This window comes from Myotis yumanensis, unplaced genomic scaffold (assembly GCF_028538775.1).
Source record: "Myotis yumanensis isolate MYYU_CA2020_CCGP unplaced genomic scaffold, mMyoYum1.0.hap1 SCAF_11, whole genome shotgun sequence".
In the NCBI taxonomy this organism is placed as follows: Eukaryota; Metazoa; Chordata; class Mammalia; order Chiroptera; family Vespertilionidae; genus Myotis; species Myotis yumanensis.
The window spans coordinates 34,817,904-34,841,223 of NW_027223762.1; the positions used below are offsets into that span (position 1 = coordinate 34,817,904).

The 23,320-nt window shown below is 42.2% G+C and overlaps 1 protein-coding gene across 2 annotated transcripts in view; it reads right to left on the reverse strand.

Moving 5' to 3' along the window:
* Positions 1-18,947, reverse strand: part of USP34 (ubiquitin specific peptidase 34) — a 241,762-nt gene extending 222,815 nt beyond the window's left edge. For both annotated transcript variants that reach the window (XM_070429294.1, XM_070429293.1), the window contains exon 1: positions 18,785-18,947. In XM_070429294.1, the coding sequence (XP_070285395.1) occupies positions 18,785-18,827 (43 nt within the window). In that variant the 5' untranslated portion in view covers positions 18,828-18,947. The remainder of the gene's footprint in view (positions 1-18,784) is intronic.
* Between the last annotated feature and the right edge of the window lie 4,373 nt (positions 18,948-23,320).

Here is a 23,320-nt window from a genome sequence, read left to right on the forward strand (position 1 = left end):
GATTGGAGAGGGTGCAGGTCGGGCTGAGGGACTCCCACACCCCCCAGTGCACGAATGTTGTGTACCAGGCCTCTATTATTATATAAAAATCCTGTGGTTGTCACGCCTACACGCCATAACGACCCATGAGCAGGAGATTGAGTGCATGGCAAGGCGCATGTGTGGGTGAGGGGGACTTGACTCTGGAGGACTTGACCAGAGGCGGGGGTGGGTTTCTGGGTCCCGCCTCCCCTGGTCGCAGGACTCTTTCTGGGTCCCGCCAAGCTGCAGGACTCTGGGTCCTGGGTCTCACACAATTTTGCATGCTGGGCCCCTAGTTTAAAAATAAAGAGTTAAGGAAGACACACAAAATAATAAATTCAGTAAATGTCATGTTAAAAATGGTTTTCAGGCTCTGGCCTAGTAGCTCAGTTGTTAGAGCATCATCCCAATATGCAAAGGTTGTGGGTTTGATCTCCAGTCAGGACACATACAAAAAGGAACCAATATATGCATAAATGAGTGGAATAACAAATTGCTCTCTCCCTCTCTCGCTCGCTCGCGCTCTCTCTCTCTCTCTCTCTAATACATTAAAAAAATTTTTAATGGTTTTGAACTTTCCAACCTGGTCTGGCAGAATGGCTCCCTCAAAGACGAGTAGAAGAAGGGCCATTCTACCATCAATGAGGTAGTGACCAGAGAATATGCCATCGACATTCACTAGTGCATCCATGGAGTGGGCTTCAAGAAGCTTGCTATTCGGACACTCAGATCCAGAAATCTGCGATGAAGGCGATGGGAACTCCAGATGTGCATATTGACACCAGGATCAACAAAGGTGTCTCAGCCAAAGGAATAAGAAATGTCCCATAATGTATCCCTGTTCTGTTGTCCAGAAAACATAAAATGAAGATTCACCAAACTCTTTGTGCTTACCCATGTACATGTCACCACTTTCAAATATCTACATATAGTCAATATGGATGAGAATTAGTCATAAAACTGCAAAGAAAAATTTCAGTATAGCACAATCTACTACATGCTTATGTTTTCTGCCTAAAAACAATTTCACCTTCTTCATGGACACAACATGCCAAATTTCTTTTTTGAGAAACACCTATTTTTTTTGCTATGAGGTTTTAGTGGGATCAGCTTCAGGAATGAGTCATAATCAGTTTAAGACAACTAAACCCATCCTCTTTGAACTCTTCCAAGGAATAAGGCCAATGATATATGAAGTACCATTTGCTATTGAAGTTTTAGAAAAAGATGCTTCCTTATTCTTGTACAGTGTTTCCAAAGAGAATCTCTTTTCCTATGTGTAGTATAAATATGTGAGTCTCCAAACAGTGTGGTATAAAAATGGCAAAATAGCCGTTTCTACTTCCATTAAGAGGGCCAAACTGAAGTCAGAACCAAGAAAACACGGCAGAATAAGCCCTAAAGAAATGAAGTCCTGATACTGCTATGAATCCATAGATTAATAGTACACGCCCAAAGATACTACACACCTGGAATGCATGCATAGTCATAGCTTTTTAAAAAATTTTGTTGTTTCTGCCATATGGGCTGTTTTTTCTTTCTGATTCTTGTGACAGACTACTAACTGGTTCAAAAGTAAGTCCCAATCTTAGATTTTTTAACGCAAGAGGGGTGGTGAGGAGGACACCACAAAGACAAGAAATGACAGTATTTGAAATATCCAAGAAAACAGGGAAGCCCTAACCGGTTTGGCTCAGTGGATAGAGCGTCAGCCTGCGGACTCAAGGGTCCCAGGTTCGATTCCAGTCAAGGGCATGTACCTTGGTTGCGGGCACATCCCCAGTAAGGGGTGTGCAAGAGGCAGCTGATCAATGTTTCTCTCTCATTGATGTTTCTAACTCTCTACCCCTCTCCCTTCCTCTCTGTAAAAAAATCAATAAAATATATTAAAAAAAAAAAAAAGAAAACAGGGAAAACCACCACATCCAGCCTACCCTTGTCCTCTCTATTATTACCCATCTACAGTTATCTTAATATTTTTCCAACTATTTTAACAAATAAGTATTAATCCTAGTATTTATGGGTATTGTGAAAGTTAGTTAATATAACAGGATAGTTGCAATCAAAGAACTTAATAGTCTTGGCCCTGGCCAGTTTGGCTCAGTGGATAGTGTTGGCCTGTGGACTGCAGGGTCTCAGGTTCGATTCCCAGTCAGGGCTCATGCCTGGGTTGCGGGTTCAATCCCCAGTAAGGGGTTTCCAGGAGGAAGCCAATCAATGATTCTCATCATTGATGTTTCTATCTCTCTTTCTCCTTCTCCCTTCCTCTCTGAAATCAATAAAAATTTTTTTAAAAAAAGAACTTACAGTCTTAACATAATAAAAGCCATATATGACAGGCCCACAGCCAACATCATACTCAATGGACAAAAACTAACACCATTTCCCCTAAGAACAGGAACAAGACAGGGATGTCCACTCTCTCCACTCCTGTTCAACATAGTCCTGGAAGTATTAGCCATTGCAATTAGACAAGAAGAAGAAATAAAAGGCATCCAAATTGGAAAAGAGGAAGTAAAACTGTCCTTATTTGCAGATGACATGATATTATACATACAGAACCCTAGAGACTCCATCAAAAAACTACTAGACTTAATACATGAATTTGGCAATGTAGCAGGATACAAAATTAACCCCAAGAAATCCGAGGCATTTCTATATACCAATAGTGAACTTTCAGAAAGAGAGATTATAAAAACAATCCCATTTACCATCGCACCCCAAAAATTAAGATACCTAGGAATAAACTTAACTAAAGAGGTAAAAGACCTCTACTCAGAAAACTATAGGACGTTGAAAAAAGAGATAGAGGAAGACATAAACAGATGGAAGAACATACCATGTTCTTGGATTGGTAGAATCAACATCATTAAAATGTCCATATTACCCAAAGCAATCTATACATTCAACGCACTTCCCATTAAAATACCAATGGCCTTCTTTAAGGATCTAGAACGAACTCTCCAAAAATTCATCTGGAATAAAAAAAGACCCCGAATACCTGCAGCGATCCTGAGAAAAAACAAAGTAGGTGGGATCTCAATGCCAGATATCAAGCTGTATTACAAAGCCACTGTTCTCAAAACTGCCTGGTACTGGCACAAGAACAGACATATAGATCAGTGGAATAGAATAGAGAGTCCAGAAATTAGCCCGAACCAATATGCTCAATTAATTTTTGACAAAGGAGGCATGAACATACAATGGAGCCAAGATAGTCTCTTCAATAAATGGTGTTGGGAAAATTGGACAGATATATGCAAGAAAATGAAACTAGACCACCAACTTACACCATACACAAGAATAAACTCAAAATGGATAAAGGACTTAAATGTACGACAGGAAACCATAAAAATTCTAGAAGAATACAAAGGCAGCAAAATCTCAGACATATGCCAAAACAATTTCTTCACTGATACAGCTCCTAGGGCAGTTGAAACTAAAGAGAAACTGAACAAATGGGACTACATCAAAATAAAAAGCTTCTGCACAGCAAAAGAAACCATCAACAAAACAACAAGAAAACCCACCTCGTGGGAAAACATATTTGCCAACGTCATATCTGATAAGGGCTTAATCTCCAAAATTTATAGGGAACTCATACAACTTAACAAAAAGAAGATAAACAATCCAATCAAAAAATGGGCAAAGGATCTAAATAGACACCTTTCAAAAGAGGACATTCAGAAAGCCAAGAGACATATGAAAACATGCTCAAAGTCACTAATCATCCGAGAGATGCAAATCAAAACAACAATGAGGTACCATCTCACACCTGTCAGAATGGCCATCATCAACAAATCAACAAACGACAAGTGCTGGAGAGGATGTGGAGAAAAAGGAACACTTGTGCACTGCTGGTGGGAATGCAGACTGGTGCAGCCACTATGGAAGGCAGTATGGAGGTTCCTCAAAAAATTGGAAATGGAACTCCCATTTGACCCTGTGATCCCACTTCTAGGAATATATCCCAAGAAACCAGAAACACCAATCAGAAAGGATATATGCACCCCGATGTTCATAGCAGCACAATTCACCATAGCTAAGATCTGGAAACAGCCTAAGTGCCCATCAGTAGATGAATGGATTAGAAAGCTGTGGTACATCTACACGATGGAATACTATGCTGCTGTAAAAAAGAAGGAATTCTTACCATTTGCAACAGCATGGATGGAACTGGAGAGCATTATGCTAAGTGAAATAAGCCAGTCAATGAAGGAAAAATACCACATGATCTCACTCATTCATGGATAATAAAGACCATTACAAACTTTTGAACAATAATAGATACAGAGGCAGAGCTGCCTCAAACTGATTGTCAAACTGCAGTGGGAAGGCCAGGGAGGGTTGGGGGGCAGGAGGGAGGGGAGTAAGAGATCAACCGAAGGACTTGTATGCATCCATATAACCATAACTAATGGACATAAGACACTGGGGGGTAAGGGAGGGCAGGGGTCTGTCAAGGGCGGGGGGGAAAAAAGGACACTTAAGTAATACACTTTGTAATACTTTTAGCGAAAAATAAAAAAAAAAAATAAAATAAAATAAATTATAAGGAAAAAAAAAAAAAAAAAAAAAAAAAAAAGAACTTACAGTCTTGTAAAATAAAGATATTAAACAATCAAAATATGGCTCATGAAGCTGGCAGCAAAGTTACCCAGAATAAAAAGTACACACCTAAAAAAGAAAAAAGTACCCTCCTATTTTGTCCTATGGTGATTTAGAACCAGTACATTGTTAAATCAGACAAACCAGGAGTCAAAAATAAACATAGACTATGAAGCCTACACACTGATGATCTGATGTTAGAAGATAAATTTACTTTTTTTTAAGTTTTATCATATTGCCAGATTTCCTCCCAGATATACTGTATGAGTTACTCAACAATATGACTTCAAATATTCAAGGTAATAATCAGACAATTACACAAAGACATATAGTAACACAACAGCTGTCAATTGAAAACTGGTTAAGTTACAATATGATCAAATAATGGAATACGACTTTTAAGGCAGTAAAAATTATAATGGCCCTGGCCATCGACCCATTGACCAAAAGTTGGCGGGTTCACTTCCAGTCAGGGAACATACCCAGGTTGCAGGTTTGATCACCAGTTGGGGCACGTGCAGGAGGCAATTGATCAATGTTTCCCTCTCACATCAATGTTTTCTCTCTCCTTCCCTTCCTCTCTCTAAAATCAATTTTAAAAAATTACATCCCTCCCTCCCTTCCACAAGCTCTAAAAAAATAAAACTATGGAAAAATATTCTTCGGTGAGGATTTACAAAGCAAAACAAATTATAATTTAATTGCATATTGACATGGAAAGGTACCTACATCTTATTAATAAAAATGATATAGAATAACCCGTAATTAGTTTATTTACATAAAATAGTGTGTCCAAGGAAAAAGAAAAGAATGACATAAGAGATGTTCACCATAACATAAGTCATTTCTTTGGTAAGTAGTTTCAGACTCTCCTAATTTTATTATTTCCTGCACTATTTGATTTTTTTCTAAAAAAGGAGGCATTCTTTTTAGAAATGAGTTACAACAAAGCTACTTTCATTCTTTGAAAAAGGACTGAACAACCTGGTAAAGAGGTAAGTAATAGGGGTTTTTAAGTTTTCTCCTGCCACCAAATACTACATGCAACACTTCAAAAAACCTAGACCAGATTATAATGAAGCACTCACTGCTAAAAACTACTCCAAATCTCCAATAGATGAGAGCTCATCGGGCAATATTGGAATCAGAACACTTGGTTGCATACTAAAATGGTATGCACAGGAGACACACTTCAAAAGCAGCTCTAGCTTCAGTATTGGATAGCCACCAGGGTATTACTTTCTGTCTCTATGAAATTTCAATGTCAACTGTTTCCACAAATTTGCCCAAAAACTCTTTTGCAAACAGCCTCTCTCATCAGCTTGCCAAAACACTCACTCCAGTTCAGCTGCTCCAGTTACCTGGGTTTTTAGTTCAAATATTCTGACAGGAAAAATCTGACTAACAGCAGCCCCACAAATCCATGAGGTCAGGAGTCTACCTGTAATCTAAGCAGCAATGGCTAGGGAATTGGGTCTTCCAGGGGCTGTAAGCATGACAAATTCTCTAGTAGAGGTTATGGTCACTACTAAAGTGGTAGAAGAGAAACCTGTCTTCTACCACTATAAAGAAAGTGCAAGAATGGGCGAGGTTTATACTACATCAATTCTCAATTAACTGAATACTATACATTTAGAGACTGTTTTTAATTTCTATGGAATTTGAGATTTAAAAAAATAACATTAACAGGTGATCACATTAAAAGACAAAGTCCAATTAATTTTCCTGGCATATAAAACCCAAAATAAAAGTAATTTAGCCAAATTTCATCCCATATCTCACCCAAATCTCACCTCCTACATAGAGAGAGAGCTAATTTTTGCCTTTTTGCATTGTCTATCAATTTGGAACATAGTTGGTTAGGGTGGATATTTTGTATAAGCATATACTATACTGGCTTATGAATAAGATAATAAAAAGCAGTACATATGATATAATCTAAGCATACTTCATCCAGAAACTCTCATATCTAAATCACTACTGACTAAACTGTGGCTGGGTAGTACAGTTGGTTAGAGCATAGTCCCAATATGCCAACGTTGCAAGTTCAATCCCCGGTCAGGGCACATACAAGAATCAACCGATGAGATGCTAAAATCCTCAACAAAGTATTAGCAAATCGGATCCAGCAATATATTAAAAAGATCATACACCATGACCAAGTGGGATTTATTTCAGGGATGCAAGGCTGGTACAATATTTGCAAATCAATAAACGTGATACATCACATAAACAAATTGAAAGACAAAAATCACACGTTCATATCAATAGACACAGAAAAAGCATTCAACAAATTCCAACACCCATTTTTGATAAAAACTCAGCAAAATGGGAATAGAAGGAGCATATCTCAACATGATAAAGGCTATATATGACAAACCTACAGCCAACATCATACTCAAAAACTAAAAGGATTGCCCCTAAGAACAGGAACAAGACAGGGATGTCCGCTTTCACCACTCTTATTCAACATAGTACTGGAAGTCCTAGCCACAGCCATCAGACAAGAAGAAATAAAAGGTATCCAAACTGGAAAGAAGTAAAACTCTCACTATTCGCAGGTGACATAATAATACACACAGAAAACCCTAAAGACTCCACCAAAAAACTACTAGATTTAATAAATTAATTTGGCAATGTAGCAGGATACCAAATCAACACCCAAATATCAATGGCTTTTTTATACACCAATAGTGAATTCTCAGCAAGAGAAACTAAACAAGCAATCCCATTTACCATTGCAACAAAAAAGTTAAGATACTTAGGAATGAACTTAACCAAGGAGGCAAAAGACCTGTACTTGGAAAACTATAGGAAATTGAAAAAAAGAGATAGAAGATATAAACAAGTGGAAGAATATACCTTATTCATGGATTGGTAGAATCAACATCATTAAAATGTCCATACTACCCAAGGCAATCTACAGATTCAATGCAATCCCTATAAAAAATACCAATGGCGCCGAGGCCGGTTTGGCTCGGTGGACGGAGCGTCGGCCTGCGGACTGAGGGGTCCCAGGTTCGATTCCGGTCAGGGGCATGTACCTGGGTTGTGGGCACATCCCCACTGGGAGATGTGCAGGAGGCAGCTGATCGATGTTTCTCTCTCATCGATGTTTCTGGCTCTCTGTCTCTCTCCCTTCCTCTCTGTAAAAAATCAATAGAATATATTTAAAAAAAAAAAAAAAAAAAAAAAAAAAAATACCAATGGCATATTTCACAGAGCTACAAAAATACTCCAAAATTTTATATGGAATCAAAGAAGACCCCAAATAGCTGCAGCAATCTTGAGAAAAAACAAACAAAGTTGGAGGAATCACAATACCAGATTTCAAGTTATACTACAAAGCCACTGTAATCAAAACAACCTGGTACTGGCACAAGAATAGGCATATAAATCAATGGAACAGCCGAAGCCGGTTTCGCTCAGTGGATAGAGCGCCGGCCTGTGGACTGAAAGGTCCCAGGTTCGATTTCGGTAAAGGGCATGTACCTTGGTTGCGGGCACATCCCCAGTAGGAGATGTGCAGGAGGCGGCTGATCGATGTTTCTCTCTCATCGATGTTTCTAACTCTCTCTCTCCCTTCCTCTCTGTAAAAAATCAATAAAATATATTTTTTTAAAAAGTTTAAAAAAGCCGAACCGGTTTGGCTCAGTGGTGGAGCGTCGGCCTGCGGACTCAAGGGTCCCGAGTTCGATTCCGGTCAAGGGCATGTACCTTGGCTGCGGGCACATCCCCACTGGGGGGCGTGCAGGGGGCAGCTGGTCGGTGTTTCTCTCTCATTGATGTTTCTAACTCTCTATCCCCTCTCCCTTCTTCTCTGTGAAGAGTCAGTGGAATATATTTAAAAAAAAAAAAAAAGTTTAAAAAAAATAAATCAATAAATCAATGGAACAGAACAGAGACCCCAGAAATTGACCCAAGCCATTAATATTTGACAAAGGAGCAAGAGCATACAATGGAGTCAAGAGAGTCTCTTCAATAAATTGTGCTAGGAAATGGACAGATACATGCAAAAAAATGAAACTTGACCACCAACTTACACCACACAAAAGAATAAACTCAACATGAATAAAAGACTTAAATGTAAGTCATGAAACCATAAAAATCCTAGAAGAAACCATAGGCAGTAAAATCTCAGACATCTCTTATAGCAATATGTTTACAGATACATCTCCTAAGGCAGGGGGGGCAACCTTTTAGTGAGTGCGTGTCAAAACCAGCAAAATCTCTGACTCAAAATTCTTCTGCGTGCCAACCCTAATTTTTTGAGAACATGTTACGCCTACTTGATATCTCTTAAGGTGAACGTATGTGAAGAACCTTGAAGAAATAATAAATTTCATTTGAGCAACAAAAACACAATATATGATGATGAAAAATACATTTATTTTTTAATGTATACGTGTATACTGATAGTCGAACAGAAAACTTTATGACTCCATTTGATATTATCAGTGGGACTTCTGCTGCTGCATCACTGATGACAGAGATTTTACATCAGGTTTATATTTCGTGACCTTCAGAGATATGCACGAACTACTACTTTCATCCGTCAGGCTACTCCTATTACGAGACTTAACAAAATTCATCACTGAGAACAAAAATTCACAAGCGTATGTGGATGAAACCAAAACACTGGTCAGATCTAGGAAGGCAGGGAGAGTTAAAGCAGAGGCATAGAAATTGCTCTTCCCCTCTCTCGTCAATCCATGTCTATGGTCTTTAAGATAACTTGTTATGTAAAATTATTTATTTATCTAAGATGCACCTACACTGAATTTATCTGAAAAATTAAAAAGTTGATATTAAGAAAAAAATTGTAAATGGAAGATTATAAGAGGGTTTCGCGTGCCAGCAAGTTACTGGCATGCCATGTTTGGCACGTGTGCCAGGGGTTGCCCACCCCTGTCCTAGGGCAAAGGAAACTAAGGAGAAAATTAACAAATGGACCATCAAAATAAAAAGCTTCTGCACAGCAAAAGAAACCATCAGTAAAACGAAAAGGGAGCCCACTGTAAGAGAGAACATATTTGGCAATGGTACATCTGATAAAGGGTTAATATCTAAAATATATAAGGAACTCATATAACTTAACAAAAGGAAGACAGACAATCCAATTAAAAAACTCGCAGCCCTAGCTAGTTTGGCTCAGTGGATAGAGCATTGGCCTGGGTTTGATTCCGGTCAAGGGCACATGCCTGGGTTGTGGGCTCAATCCCCAGTGTGGGGCGTGCAGGAGGCAGCTGATCAATGGTTCTCTCTCAATGATGTTTCTATCTCTCTCCTCCCTTCCTCTCTGAAATCAATAAATAAATGTATATATATATGTGTGTGTGTGTGTATATATATATTTTTTTTTTTAAATGAGCAAAGGACCTAAATAGACACTTCTCCAAAGTGGACATACAGATGGCCAAGAGACATACGAAAAAATGCTCAAAGTCACTGATCATCAGAGAAATGCAAATTAAAACGACAATGAGGTATCACCTCACACCTGCCAGAAGGAATCAACAAATGGTATGTGCTAGTGAGGATGTGGAGAAAAGGGAACCCTAGTACACTGCTGGTGGGAATGCAGACTGGTACAGCCATTATGGAAAACAATGTGGAGTTTCCTCAAAAAATTAAATATGGAACTGCCATTTGACCCAGTGATCCCACCAATCAAAACACCAATCAGAAAGAATGTATGCACCCCTATGTTCAGAGCAGCACAATTTACAATAGCTAAGATCTGGAAACAGCCCAAGTGCCCATCAATAGATGAGTGGATAAAAAAGCTGTGGTACATTTTTACCATGGAATACTATGCAGCAGCAAAAAAGAAGAATCTCTTATCCTTTGATACAGCATGGCGGGATCTGGAGAGTTATCATGCTAAGTTAAATAAGTCAGTCAGAGAAAGACAAGTATCACATGATCACACTCATATGTAGAATCTAAGTAACAAAATAAAGTGATGAACAGAGTGGATCCAGAAACATGAAAGCATAGAACGGACTGTAGAATCTCTGAGGGAAGGCGGGGGAAGATGGGTGGGTGGGAAGTAATCATCCAAGAACCTTGTATGCATATACGCATGGCCCATGGCCACAGACAACGGAAGGGGAGAGGCCAGGGGGGACTGGAGGAGGTCAATGGTGGAAAAAGGGGGACATATGTAATACTTTTAACAATAATTTTAAAAAAAGGAAAAAATAAAATATAAAGAATCAACCAATGCCCTAGCCTGTTTGGTTCAGTGAATAGAGCGTTAGCCTAAGGAACCAAGGGTTCCAGGTGCAATTCTGGTCAAGGGCACATGCCCGGGGTTGTGGGCTCAATCCCAGTAGGGGGTGTGCAGGAGGCAGCCGATCAATGATTCTCTCTCATCATTTATGTTTCTATCTCTCTCTCCCTTCTTCTCTGAAATCAATAAAAATATTTTTTCAAAAAAGGAATCAACTAATGTATGCATAAATAAGTGGAACAAATCTCTCACCCCTCCTCCCCCATTCCCTCTCTCTCCCTCTCTAAAAAAAACAATTTTAAAAGACTATAAGCTTTCAGAAATTTAAAAAATAAATGAAATAAATCACTACTGATTATAGGCCCATGAATATTGATTTACTTATCTAGGCAATCTTATACCACAACTTTTCATTAACTAAAATGTTTACTAAGCACTACTCTCTGCAAGGCACTGTATCAGGACTGGGAAAAGAATAAAACATGGCTTCTAACTTTAAGGAGTTCACCATTCAGCAAAGGAGGCTGAGTTTTTTATATACATATAAAAAGGATGAGCTATTACACAGTATGTATGCTAACTAAAGGGTATAAATCATTTTAAGAGAGGTCCAAAAAGATTTAAGAAGACCTGACAAAAAAAAGAGATAACTTTGGGCCAAAATATGCTATAATATATATGCCAGGCTAAGAAGTTAGGACTTGAATCTCCAGGCAATAAAGAGCTATGATGGTTTAAGCAAGCAATATGATAACCATATATTATATTTTAGACAGGCAACAATGAAGAATCCGCACAATATAAAACATTTTTTAAACCAGTAATTAAAAAATGCCAAAATGAAAAAAGCAAACAAAAAAGCAGGAAAAAGATACATGCTGAATTTGACCAAGGGTTGATATACTTATTAAGTGAACAGGTCTTCTAAATTAATACAAAACATTAAAAGCCAAAATGGTACATTTATACCATTAAATAAATGCAAATAGCCAATAAAAATGTGTTTGAACTTACTAGTAGTTATTACATGTGTTGCCAAAAGAACACTTTTTTAAGGATAATATTCTGTATAAGTGAGAGTACCCAAGTTGCGAAGACACTGCTGAAAGAATGGAAATCAGTATATCCTTTCTGAAAATTGGATAATATAAACAAAGTGTTTATATTTCTGGCACAGTAATCACTTCTAGGAATCTATCTTAAAGAACCAGTAATGGCCCTAACCGGTTTGGCTCAGTGGATAGAGCGTCAGCCTGCGGACTGAAAGGTCCCAGGTTCGATTCTGGCCAAGGGCATGTACCTTGGTTGCGGGGACATCCCCAGTGGGAGGTGTGCAAGAGGCAGCTGATCGATGTTTCTCTCTCATCGGTGTTTCCAACTCTCTATCCCTCTCTCTTCCTCTCTGTAAAAAATCAATAAAATATATTTTTAAAATAAAAAAAAAAGAATCAGTAATGTATTAAAATATTTACATGCAAGGATGATCGTTTGCAGGATTGTGTGTGTGTGTGTGTGTTATTAATCCTCACCAGAGGATATTTTTTCCATTAAATTTTAGGGGGGCGGGGGGGGACATCAATGTGAAAAGAGACACATTGATTTGCTGACTACCGCATGCACCCTGACAGGGCCAGGGATCAAACCTGCAACCCAGGTACATGCCCTTGACAGGGAATTGAACCCAAGACCCTTCAATTCAAGATCTGACACTAACCACTGAGCAAACACCGGTAGGGCTGCAGCATTATTTATAATACTAGAGGCCCATTGCACAAAGAGATTCATGCACTAGGCCTTCCCTTCCCCTGGCTGCCGGCACCAGATTTCCTCCGGTACCCAGGACCCAGGCCTTTGCTCCGGCCAGAGCCTTCAGTCTTCACTGCTCTGGCCAGAGCCTTCAATCTTCGCTGCTCCAGAGCTTTGCGCCTACGTATGCAAATTAACCGCCATCTTTGTTGAATTAATTTGCATACTCTCCTGATTGGTGAGCATAGTGGAGGGATGGTCAATTTACATGTTTGTCTATTATTAGGTAAGATGGGAGAATCAGAAACAAGCATACAATAATAAGGAAATATTAAATTGTATACAAAATGGTAATATTATACACACAAAAATGTTTTCAATAAAGGAGATGATCAAACACAATGTTAAGTTAAGCTAGATATTAAACTCATATACCTCATTATCAATTTTTAAAATGGATATGTGTACCAAAAAGATGAAAAAATATTTCAAAGCATTAACAGGAGTCATCACTGGATGGTAAGATTAGTGCAGATTTAAATTTGAACAGTTTTCAGTATGTCTACAATAAGAGTATGCAACGTTTATAATTAGGGAAAAAACAGTAAGTGAAAAAGAAAGATAACCCAGCCCATTTGGCTACGGTCTGTCTACCTTGATTAAGTCATTATTGAAAAGTTTCTGACCTTCTTTCTGAAAATTTAAAAATTCCCAATACACATAGGAAATACTAGATATATACTCTCATTATTAAACATAACATTAACATATTTCATGAATGCAATGCTAAAACTAGTCATCAATAGTTATCACTGACTATGCAGAAAGCCTTCATACCTACTACACGTTTATAGTTCTATGGTTTACAAATTACTTTATACAAATATTTGAATTAAAACGTGAATACTATTATCTTTGAAAAACTATTTCAAATGTTAACTGGTTTAAGAGGATATATATGTACCAAGATTAATTTACCAAATATAAATCCATAATTTGGGACTGCATTTTGTCGTGAAATAAAATTTCCAATTTTAAGAATCAGTTCAAATAATAGAATAAAAATCTACCAAAAAATGTTGTTACTAATGATTGATTATTTAGTGCCTGTGTACTTATCTAAAAAACCAGAAAGTCCTAGCTGGTTTGGCTCAGTAGATAGAGCGTCGGCCTGTGGACTGAAGGGTCCCAGGTTTGATTCCGGACAAGGGCACATTCCCAGGTTGCAGGCTCAATCCCAGTAGGGGGTGTGCAGGAGGCAGCTGATCAATGATTCTCTCATCACTGATGTTTCTCTCTCTCCCTCTCCCTTCCTCTCTGAAATCAATAAAAAATATTTTTAAAAAATAACAACGGAGAGAAACATGTAGTATTTGTTTTTATCCTCACCTGAGGACATGTGTTTGTTTTTTATTGATTTTAGAGAGAGGAAGAGGGAGAGAGAAAGAGAAACATGGATTGTCTGCCTCGAGGCTCAAACTGCATTCTGGTTATGGGCCCCAACTAGGGATGGAACCTGCAACCCCTTGGTGTGAGGGAGGAAGTTCCAACCAAGCCACACCAGCCAGGGTAAAATGTGTAGTTTTTTTAAAGAGATTATTGCTGACAAACAATATTAAGATATAGATTTCCGCCAAGACCGGTTTGGCTCAGTGGATAGAGCGTCGGCCTTCGGACTGGGGGGTCCCGGGTTCGATTCCGGTCGAGGGCATGTGCCTTGGTTGCGGGCACATCCCCGGTGGGGGGTGTGCAGGAGGCGGCTGGTCGATGTTTCTCTCTCATCGATGTTTCTGGCTCTCTATCTCTCCCCCTTCCTCTCTGTAAAAGATCAATAAAAATATATTTAAAAAAAAAAAAAAAGATATAGATTCCCATTCAGCTACATTTATCACCATAAATTTCTACTACAATTACCATGGATTTACACCTGAATTTGTTAAAATACATAAAAATATAGTAATTATTTATTTTGCCAAACCGTGTACTCATAATAATGTCCTCCACTTGACTAGATTATCCAAGTTTATACAGTATATAGCATAACTGTTAAGAGCGTGGGCTTTTGGCCTGACCCGGGATTAAATCTTGTTCAAATCCTGGCTCCACTAAATAGTCCCGTGCCTCTGTGCAAGTTGCGTAAGCCTTAGTTCTCTTTTCCAAAAAGGGTGATAGAGTACCTACCTCAAAGAATTGATAAAGTACCCAACACAAACTGTTCAATAAAGTATTCTGCAAACAGAATTATTCTGCAAATACTGCTATCAGAGTATCTTGAGTTCTAGCTTAGATATGACTACCAACTAAGCAGATGACAGATGATCTTTAGCAAACCACTTAGCCTTTCTGAGATTTAATTCTTCACCTTTCAAATTCTATCAGTACATGTTCCTGCCTATCTCAAAGGTTAGGATGGACAAATGAATTGTCTATTTTAAACAACTGTAATTCACCCAAAATAGCACATACAATATAATCCACAACATACAAATAGTTTAAAAGACTGATGTACATTTAAAGTAATTTTCACTCTGCTCTCAGAGAAATGTACCTTTCCAAAGCAAATAATGACCTCAATTTACTAATGACCTAGCTATGGTGATGGGGCAAAGCATAACTTCAGACCTCCAAATTCTCATCAACATCCAAAAATACCTCTGACTTAGTGAACTGTTCATAAAAATAGCTATAAAAAGCAGCAAACATACAAATTCAACAAAAGCAGCATAGGAATATAAACTTTAAATCATCTCCTAAACTAAATGCAACCCCATAAACTGATACAGTAAAATTCACCCAATGTATTCCAAGCTTTTAAAAATGTCTTCTTACCCTAGCCAGTCTGGTTCAGTGGATAGAGCATCAGCATGTGAACTAAAGGGTCCCAAGTTCCAGTCAAGGGCACATGCTGCCCTGGTTGTGGGCTCAAACAAGCAGGAGGCAGCTGATCAGTGATTCTCTCTCATCATTGATGTTTCTCTCTCTCTCTCCCGCACCCTTCCTCTCTGAAATCAATAAAAATATATATTTTTAAATGTCTTCTTTATTAAAAAACAAAGCATGAAAGTAAAATGGAAATTCAAATGTTAGCATTGTTGAGATCTTTTCTAACACTACAGCCAAATACTATTTGGAAATGCAATTTCAAGTTTTAGGATATCTGTCAAGACCACATTAAAAAGAGTCCTTATAGCCGAAACCGGTTTGGCTCAGTGGATAGAGCGTCGGCCTGCAGACTGGGGGGTCCCAGGTTCGATTCCGGTCAAGGGCATGTACCTGGGTTGTGGGCACATCCCCAGTGGGAGATGTGCAGGAGGCAGCTGATTGATGTTTCTCTCTCATCGATGTTTCTGACTCTCTATCTCTCTCCCTTCCTCTCTGTAAAAAATCAATAAAATATATTTTTTTTAAAAAAAAGAGTCCTTATTATGGGATCCTTAACCTGGTTCTACAGACAGGCTTCAATGCGCCTTAACCTGCTGGCAAAATTGTGTCTGTATACGGATATATGTTCCACAGTTAGAGTTTATAGCTTCAGACTCTCAGCAGGAATAGAGGTATAAGTGGTATTAATACTCTCATCAAAAACTACTCATATTCTTTTACTACCAATTTTTATTTTAACTACATTTCTTTCTACAAGATTTTAAAGTAAACAACTCCTCTAAAGTCCTTACCTTATCAAAACTCCGTGTATATCAGATATAAAACTATATACTTTCTACATATGTTTACCCTTTTATTTAAAACACAAAATTTTTAGATTGCACATTTACTGGTGTGTCCAGGCAGACTTCTTTAAGTTTGGTCAGAGATTGTAAACTTGAAAAGAAATTAAGTTTTTGGTACTTTTTTAAATAATTATTTTTCAACATCAACTTGAAACATAACACCCAAAAATACAGTTTTATTTCTTCTCTTGGTTAAACTGTTATGGGGAGTTATATTGAGAAATGAATTCTGAGCACATTATTTTGATACTTTAACTCTGGATTTCTAATCAAGAATGAATTGATGCTCATGTTTGCACAACTTATGGAAGGGGAAAAGTAGTCTTAATAATTATTGTGAGCCAGATTACCACAAAGACATATACCCTACACTTCAATTCAACAAGTTTTATCAAGTTCCAACTATTACAATTCTACCCAGTCATAGATAAATGTTAGTATGAAATACAGGAACTACACAAAGAAAAAATAGTAATGGGGGGGGATGTGTGAGGAGGGGGGAGGAAGCAACTTATAATAGCTCGGTATAACCTACAAAAAAAATTGCTTAAGTAACTTTTTTTTAAAAGGAAATTATCACTGTGAGATTGTGTTTAGGAGGCAAATTTTTAAACTGAGCCTTAAAGGAAATATTAAGAAAGTGTCTCAGTATTTTCAGAAATCATTGGCTCAGACACAAATAGGAAATCCTTCTATTTTTGTTCATTAAAACAGGTTTTTAAAAAATAACAGGTTTTCTTAGAGGGTCTGCCTGGACAAATTTTGTGAACCTTGTTCAACTAACTATATTTACTTAAAGGTAATAAAAACTAAATTCTACTTCAATTCTCCATACTATTTCTAACTCTCCATAAATCCATTACATGTTTGAGTGCTCCTAAACAGAGTCCTAGGGGGTTCACAAATAATCCTCAACAGGACCTTTCACCAAGTCTCTTCAAAAAATAATCAAGATTAGCTAACTTCAGTTTATTTAGAAACTATGTTTAAAATTAATTGTACTCGTTAAGTTTAAAATTTTTAAAACGCCAACTTAATTATTAAAAGCAATTTTTCCTAATATATTACACAGCAAAGCTATTCATTTTCCAATTTCAGAACCAAGCCACAATCACACAACTTATATCTGAGATACAGAATACAGTTTGCTGAAATAAGTACTTCAAAGGACTTAGGTTTATCAGTGTATCAAACCACCTGCACCAAAAATAAAAGTATCTAAAAATACAAATAATTTTTAAAATCTAGAAAATTTCAGAATGGCACAATTATTGGAAAGTATAGTTTGAATATGGGCAAAACCCTGCTTCCACCTTTCAGGAAGTAAACAGTTGAAAGTAAACTGAATACCCTTCCACGTTTATTACTGCCTTTGGTCACTAAAGTGAAATTCAAACACAAACAAGATGATACACTTTATAAATCAATTGTCTTAAAGAACCATATTAGAAAATAGGTAGTTTGAAAGTCTTTCAAAATATCACACACACAACACAAAACCTACAGAAGCTGTTGGTAACTGAGCATTTCCTTAGCCATCATGTTTCTGAATGTTAACCTTTTATCTAATTCACCTGGTCCAACTAGGCCTTTGGGCCCAGGAGGAGTTAGCTTGCAATACAGCTTGTTTCTTTAAGCTAAAAGACCATCTTGCAAGGGTCGGGAATAAAAATTTTAAATCTGGCTGGATCCATGTACGTGCATTAACACTCTTTAATAATCAAAAGTATCAGGAATAAGGCCTTTTATCCCAGGAGAGAGGCCATGATATGTCGGGATGGTGTCTGAGGTACAATACTCTCCTTAGTATCACAGAATTGACCATGAAAACAACGAATGGCACACTAAGAAACGGCATTAATTTTTCACAAATATCTGAAGTTCCCAATCACCACGGCCTCAGTTCATTTCCAGGTATCTAAAGGTCTGGCAGAAGGTTTTCACACACCCACACACCCCCACACCGCCCGCCCCCCCCCCCCCCCAAGGGAGGGGAAAACCACCATCCTCCTCCCAGGGAGTCGAAAGGAAACCACAGGGACGCGAGGCCTCGGCAGCACCCCGACAACCAGGGGGCGGCCGGAGGGTCGCAGGTCCGGCCCGCGGAGGGAAGCCCGCCCTCGGCCGCCCCTCCCTCCCCTCCCATCGGGAGCGGAGGCGCTCATTAGTGCCTCGCTAATTGACACCTGTAATGAGGAAACTTTCCCGGCGCCCAGGCCGCGGGCCCGGCCTGGCTGCAGCTCGGCCGCGGCCCCCTCCCGGCGCCCAGGTGAGCCGGCCGAGCTGGGCCCGAGGCGACGCGGCGGCCGCGGCACCGCGCACCTTCCCGCGGCGCTAGGCCCGCACGCCGCCGGCTCGGCCGTCCCTCCCGCGGGCCGCAGCGGCCGGCCGGGCAGCGCGGGGGCCCCGAGCCCTGCACCCCGACCGGCGCCGCCGCGCTACTTACTTTCATTTAACACCTCCACCAGGTCTGCGCAGTTCTCGCACATCGTTCGGCCGCCGCCCCCCCCCTCCCCCGCTTCGGATCGCGCTGACTGATCCCGACCGGCGGGGGGGAGGGGAGAGAGGCGGAGGCGGGGGCCGGCCGGCCGGCGGGGCGGGGAGGCGACGAGGGCGGGCGGCGGCGGGGACGGGGCGGGAGCAGGATGGGGGAGGGGGCCGGCGGTCGCCGGAGCGGGCGGGGGAGAGGAGGGGGGCGAGGGGAGGTGCGCAGGCCGGAGGGGCGCGGAGGCGCCGGCGGCGGGGAAGGGGGGGAAGGACGGGGGGAGGGGAGAGGGAGGGAGGGGGCGGGTGGGGAAAGCAGCAGCAGAGTCACTTCACCGACCAGACGCCGCGGCCACCGCCGACGCCGCCGCCATTTTAATAGAGCGTTCGGGCTGCGCTCGGCTCTTTCCGTGCGGGCGACGGGGCCCGCGAGAAGCGCCGCGCGCGCTCATTCCTCCGCCTCCCGCCCTCGCCTCGCCTCCCGCCCTCCCACTCGGCCTCCGCACACACGCCGCACGCTCCGCTCCCCGCCGCGGCCCGCTCGCTGCCCTCCCTTTCCTCTTCCGTCCGGCCTCCCCGCCCTCGGCCCACCCCCTCGGCGCGTCCGCCCCCCGCCCCGCCCCGCCCCGTCCGGATCTCCGTCGGCGGCCGGAAGGGAGACGGCAGCCAGCGCGGCCGCAGGGGGGGGAGGGGGGCCCGGGTGAGTCGAAGATGGCGGAGGCGCCGAGCCGGTCGCGATTGCGCGGCGTCGCCCACGACGGCCCCCTCCGCGGGCGCCGAGGCCCAGCGAGCGCCGCTCTGACCCCCGCCCTTGAGCCTCGCCATTTTCCCTCCGGGCTCGCGAAGGGAAGCGGGCGCCGCTTTCTGCCACATCTCCCTTCCCCGCGCTGCGTGGGGGGGGCGGAGGCGGGGGGGGCGGCCATGGGGATCCCGGCCGCCGCCGCCGCCCGGGGGGGCACACGGGCCTCCCCCCGCGGGCTTTGTGCGGAGGGAACGGCCCCGTCGGCTTGGCCTGCGGCCGCGTCCCTCGCTACCTTCAGTCCCGCGGGCTCATCCTCCCTCGAGCCTGAGACTCCTGAGGAGACGAGAAATGGCGGGGAGCGGCGCCCACATGGGCAGCTCCTGTTCACGCGAGAGGGCCCCTGAGGCGTCGCCCACCTGAGTCCTCACCTGAGGCGGCCGGCGCCGCTCCTCGGGGGAGAGCAGCTGTCAAGGGAGTGGAGCCGGGGCCGGGGCCGGTGTGGGCAGGGGCGCCGCTCGAGCTCAGGGCCGAGGAGCCCGCTGCCTGGGGATGGCCCTCGCGCCCTCCCTCCCCACGCCTTCCTCGCCGGTGTGTGTCCCGCCCGGTGATGGAGGGACGTGGCTGAGGAGTCCCCCAGGGCGGGGGCCTCGTTCTGAGGACCGAGCCCCGGCCGGCTGGGGAGTGGTCGCTCCGCCGCGGGTTTCGTGGAAGCGGGCGCGCCACCCCCTCGCCCTGCGGGCGGGCGCCTGCCCTCCTGCCGCCCGGGGTGGCTGCGGGGGCGCTGCCCGTCCTGTGGTGAGCGGCTCCCCGGGAGCAGGGGCCCCTCGGGGCTGGGGAGCCCTCCTGCCAGCACCTTCCCTTCCCGTCTTTCCCACGAAATCCGGGTTCCTAGGCTTCAGGCCCCGCGGGCAGACATCCTCCCTCCGGCACCCAGCCCCCCAGCCGTCCTCCCTGCCGCCGGGGGACCCGCCACAGCCCAGTGGGTTTTGTTGGTGGGTGTTTTCAGGGGCCATCGGAGAGGCCCCCGTCTCGGGACAGCCCCCAGGACTGTCTGCTGTCGATTGAAAGCCAGGCCTGGTGTGAGCTCTCGGGGGCGGGGGGCCGCATGTTTGCGTTCTCGCCAGCGACACGGAAGCAGCAAGCCGCAGAGTTGGCGGTGAGCGCGTCCTACGGATGATGGGCTGCGGACCTGGGCACCAGAAACGTGTAATTTGGTGAACCAGTATCACCCCCCACAAATTCAGTCAAAAGGGTGGGAAGAAATTGAAGGAGATACAAATAAGTGGAAACATAAAAATAATTTCTACAAATTTCTAAAAAAATAAATAAAATCTGCAGAGTGGGTCTTTTGGAAAGAATTGCCCATTCCTAATGAAAGGGTCAAATTCAGCAGACATGCCCCTTAACCCTTAGTTCTTTCTGCCTGAAACATGCTCCTGATACACAAAGTAATACAGCATCCATTTTGATTTTTTTTAACAATGAAACCACAAACAAGATAAATGCCACCGTAAAGTTGATAGTACAGAATTGTAAGGTGTGGGTGGATCACTGATACATCCTTGAGCAGCTTCTACCCCCTTTTTCCTTAATCCACGCTTAGATTTCCATTATTTGTAGCCACATTCCTAACTGATACAGCTTTTCTTTTGATAATTACTTGTAAGTTATCTGTCAACTATGCTTTTAAGACCACAGAGGACACATAACAGTTCTTGAAAATAGGAAAACTACTACATATTCTGACCTTTAAATTTTTTTTTAATCAGTTGCTTTCTAGTCTGTCTTCTTTAAATAATTACGTGAAATGATTTGAGAATCTTGTCCCAGCCAGAGTGCTCAGTTGGTTGGAGCTTCACTGAGTTTGTGCACTGAAAGTTTGCAAGTTTGATTCCCGATCAGGGCACATACCCTGGGTGCGGTCAGGGTGCACACAGAAGGCAACCGATGGATGTTTTTCTCTCGCTAAGCATGTCCTCAGGTGAGGATTGATTAGCGAATTACTCCCAGGTATGATCATTTAATCATCACTTCAGTATTCAACAAACTTTTGTGAGGGGCCAGATAAATATTTTAGTCTCTATTTCTTATCCCAACTACTCCACTCTAAACAGAAAAAGTGCCATAGAGAATATATACTGAATAAGTATGGCTGTACTCCAATAAAACTTTATTAATGGACTTTGACATTTTTTTCAACCATTTAAAAATTATTCTTAGCCCACAGGCCACACAAAAACCAGTAACCAGCCATATTTGGCCTATGGGTTGTAGTTTACCAACCCTTTACTTCAGCTGCTTGTAAATAGATAAGGGCATAGAAGCTAATAAGAAGGTTGCCTGCCTGCCTCCTGACTCTATAGTCTTTACTCTTCAGTGCTATCTTGGTATATGTGTCAACAGAGACTTTTTAATATACTTGAGAGGTGTGAATTCTAAAAGAATTATAGAACAGAATCTGACAAAATATCTCCTAAATTCTTGTAAGTTGATTTTCAAAAAACTAATCAGCAACCACCATACACCTTCGATAGCTAGTACATTGCTGATGACTTTTCAATAATTTGTATACATGTCACCATCTAGTGGTACAATTATGCTTTGAGTAAAATTATACAATCTATGAAATTTCTAATTCTCAAGCTTGTAGTATCTATCATAATAAAAGGGCAAAATGCTAATTAGACCAGCTATCCTTCCGGACATCCTTCCTGATGAAGCTGAGGCCAAAGGAAAGCCAGCCCAGGTCTCGGGTGCTGGAGAGAAGCTGGTGTCGGCAGCTGGGGGAAGGAAGGCCTACACTTGCATGAATTTTCATGCACCGGGCCTCTAGTATTTCAAATACTATATTCTTAGGTACTTCCCTGGAAACCAGCCCAACATAAACTTTGGAAAATTATTATTGCTGTGGAAATTATCTGAGCATTCTGGTTGCTGTTACTGAAACAAGATTTTTGTCTCTGGATTTGGAGGTTAAAGTCATCCTCCTATATAATAAAAGGGTAATATGCAAATTGACCCTAATGGTGGAATGACTGGTCACTGTGACATGCACTGACCACCAGGGGGCAGACGCTCAATGCAGGAGCTGCCCCCTAGTGGTCAGTGCGCTCCCACATGGGGAGCTCTGCTCTGCCACAAGTGGGGCTGACTGGCAGTGGCGGGAGCCTCTTCTGCAGCGCTAAGTATGTCCAACTGACAGCTTAGGCCCACTCTACAGTGCTATCTTGGTATATGGGTCAACAGAGAGCATGGAGCAGGATTAAGCCACAGCTGGAAGTCTGGCCACTGTGCACTGAAGTGGTAAGAACTAGGAGCACAGCCCTAACCAGTTTGGCTCCGTGGATAGAGCGTCAGCCTGGGGACTAAAGGGTCCCAGGTTTGATTTTGGTCCAGGGCATGTACCTTGGTTGCGGGCACATCCCCAGTAGGAGGTGTGCAGGAGGCAGCTGATCAATGTTTCTCTTTTATCGATGTTTCTAACTCTATCCCTCTCCCTTCCTCTCTGTAAAAAATCAACAAAATATATTTTTTTAAAAGAAAGAAAAAAAAGAACTAGGAGCACTGATGGTATCTGGTACACCATTCTTCCCTCTTCTATCTGCCTTGGATACAAATGTGATATGTGGAGAAGCAGCAGCCATCATGACACAAAAATCCTATAAGCAAAATCCAAGGCATTAAAGATGACAAAATGGAAAGAGAAAAGGCTTGGGTACCTGGTGGTGTTGAGCAGCTGAATCAGTGCTAGCAACT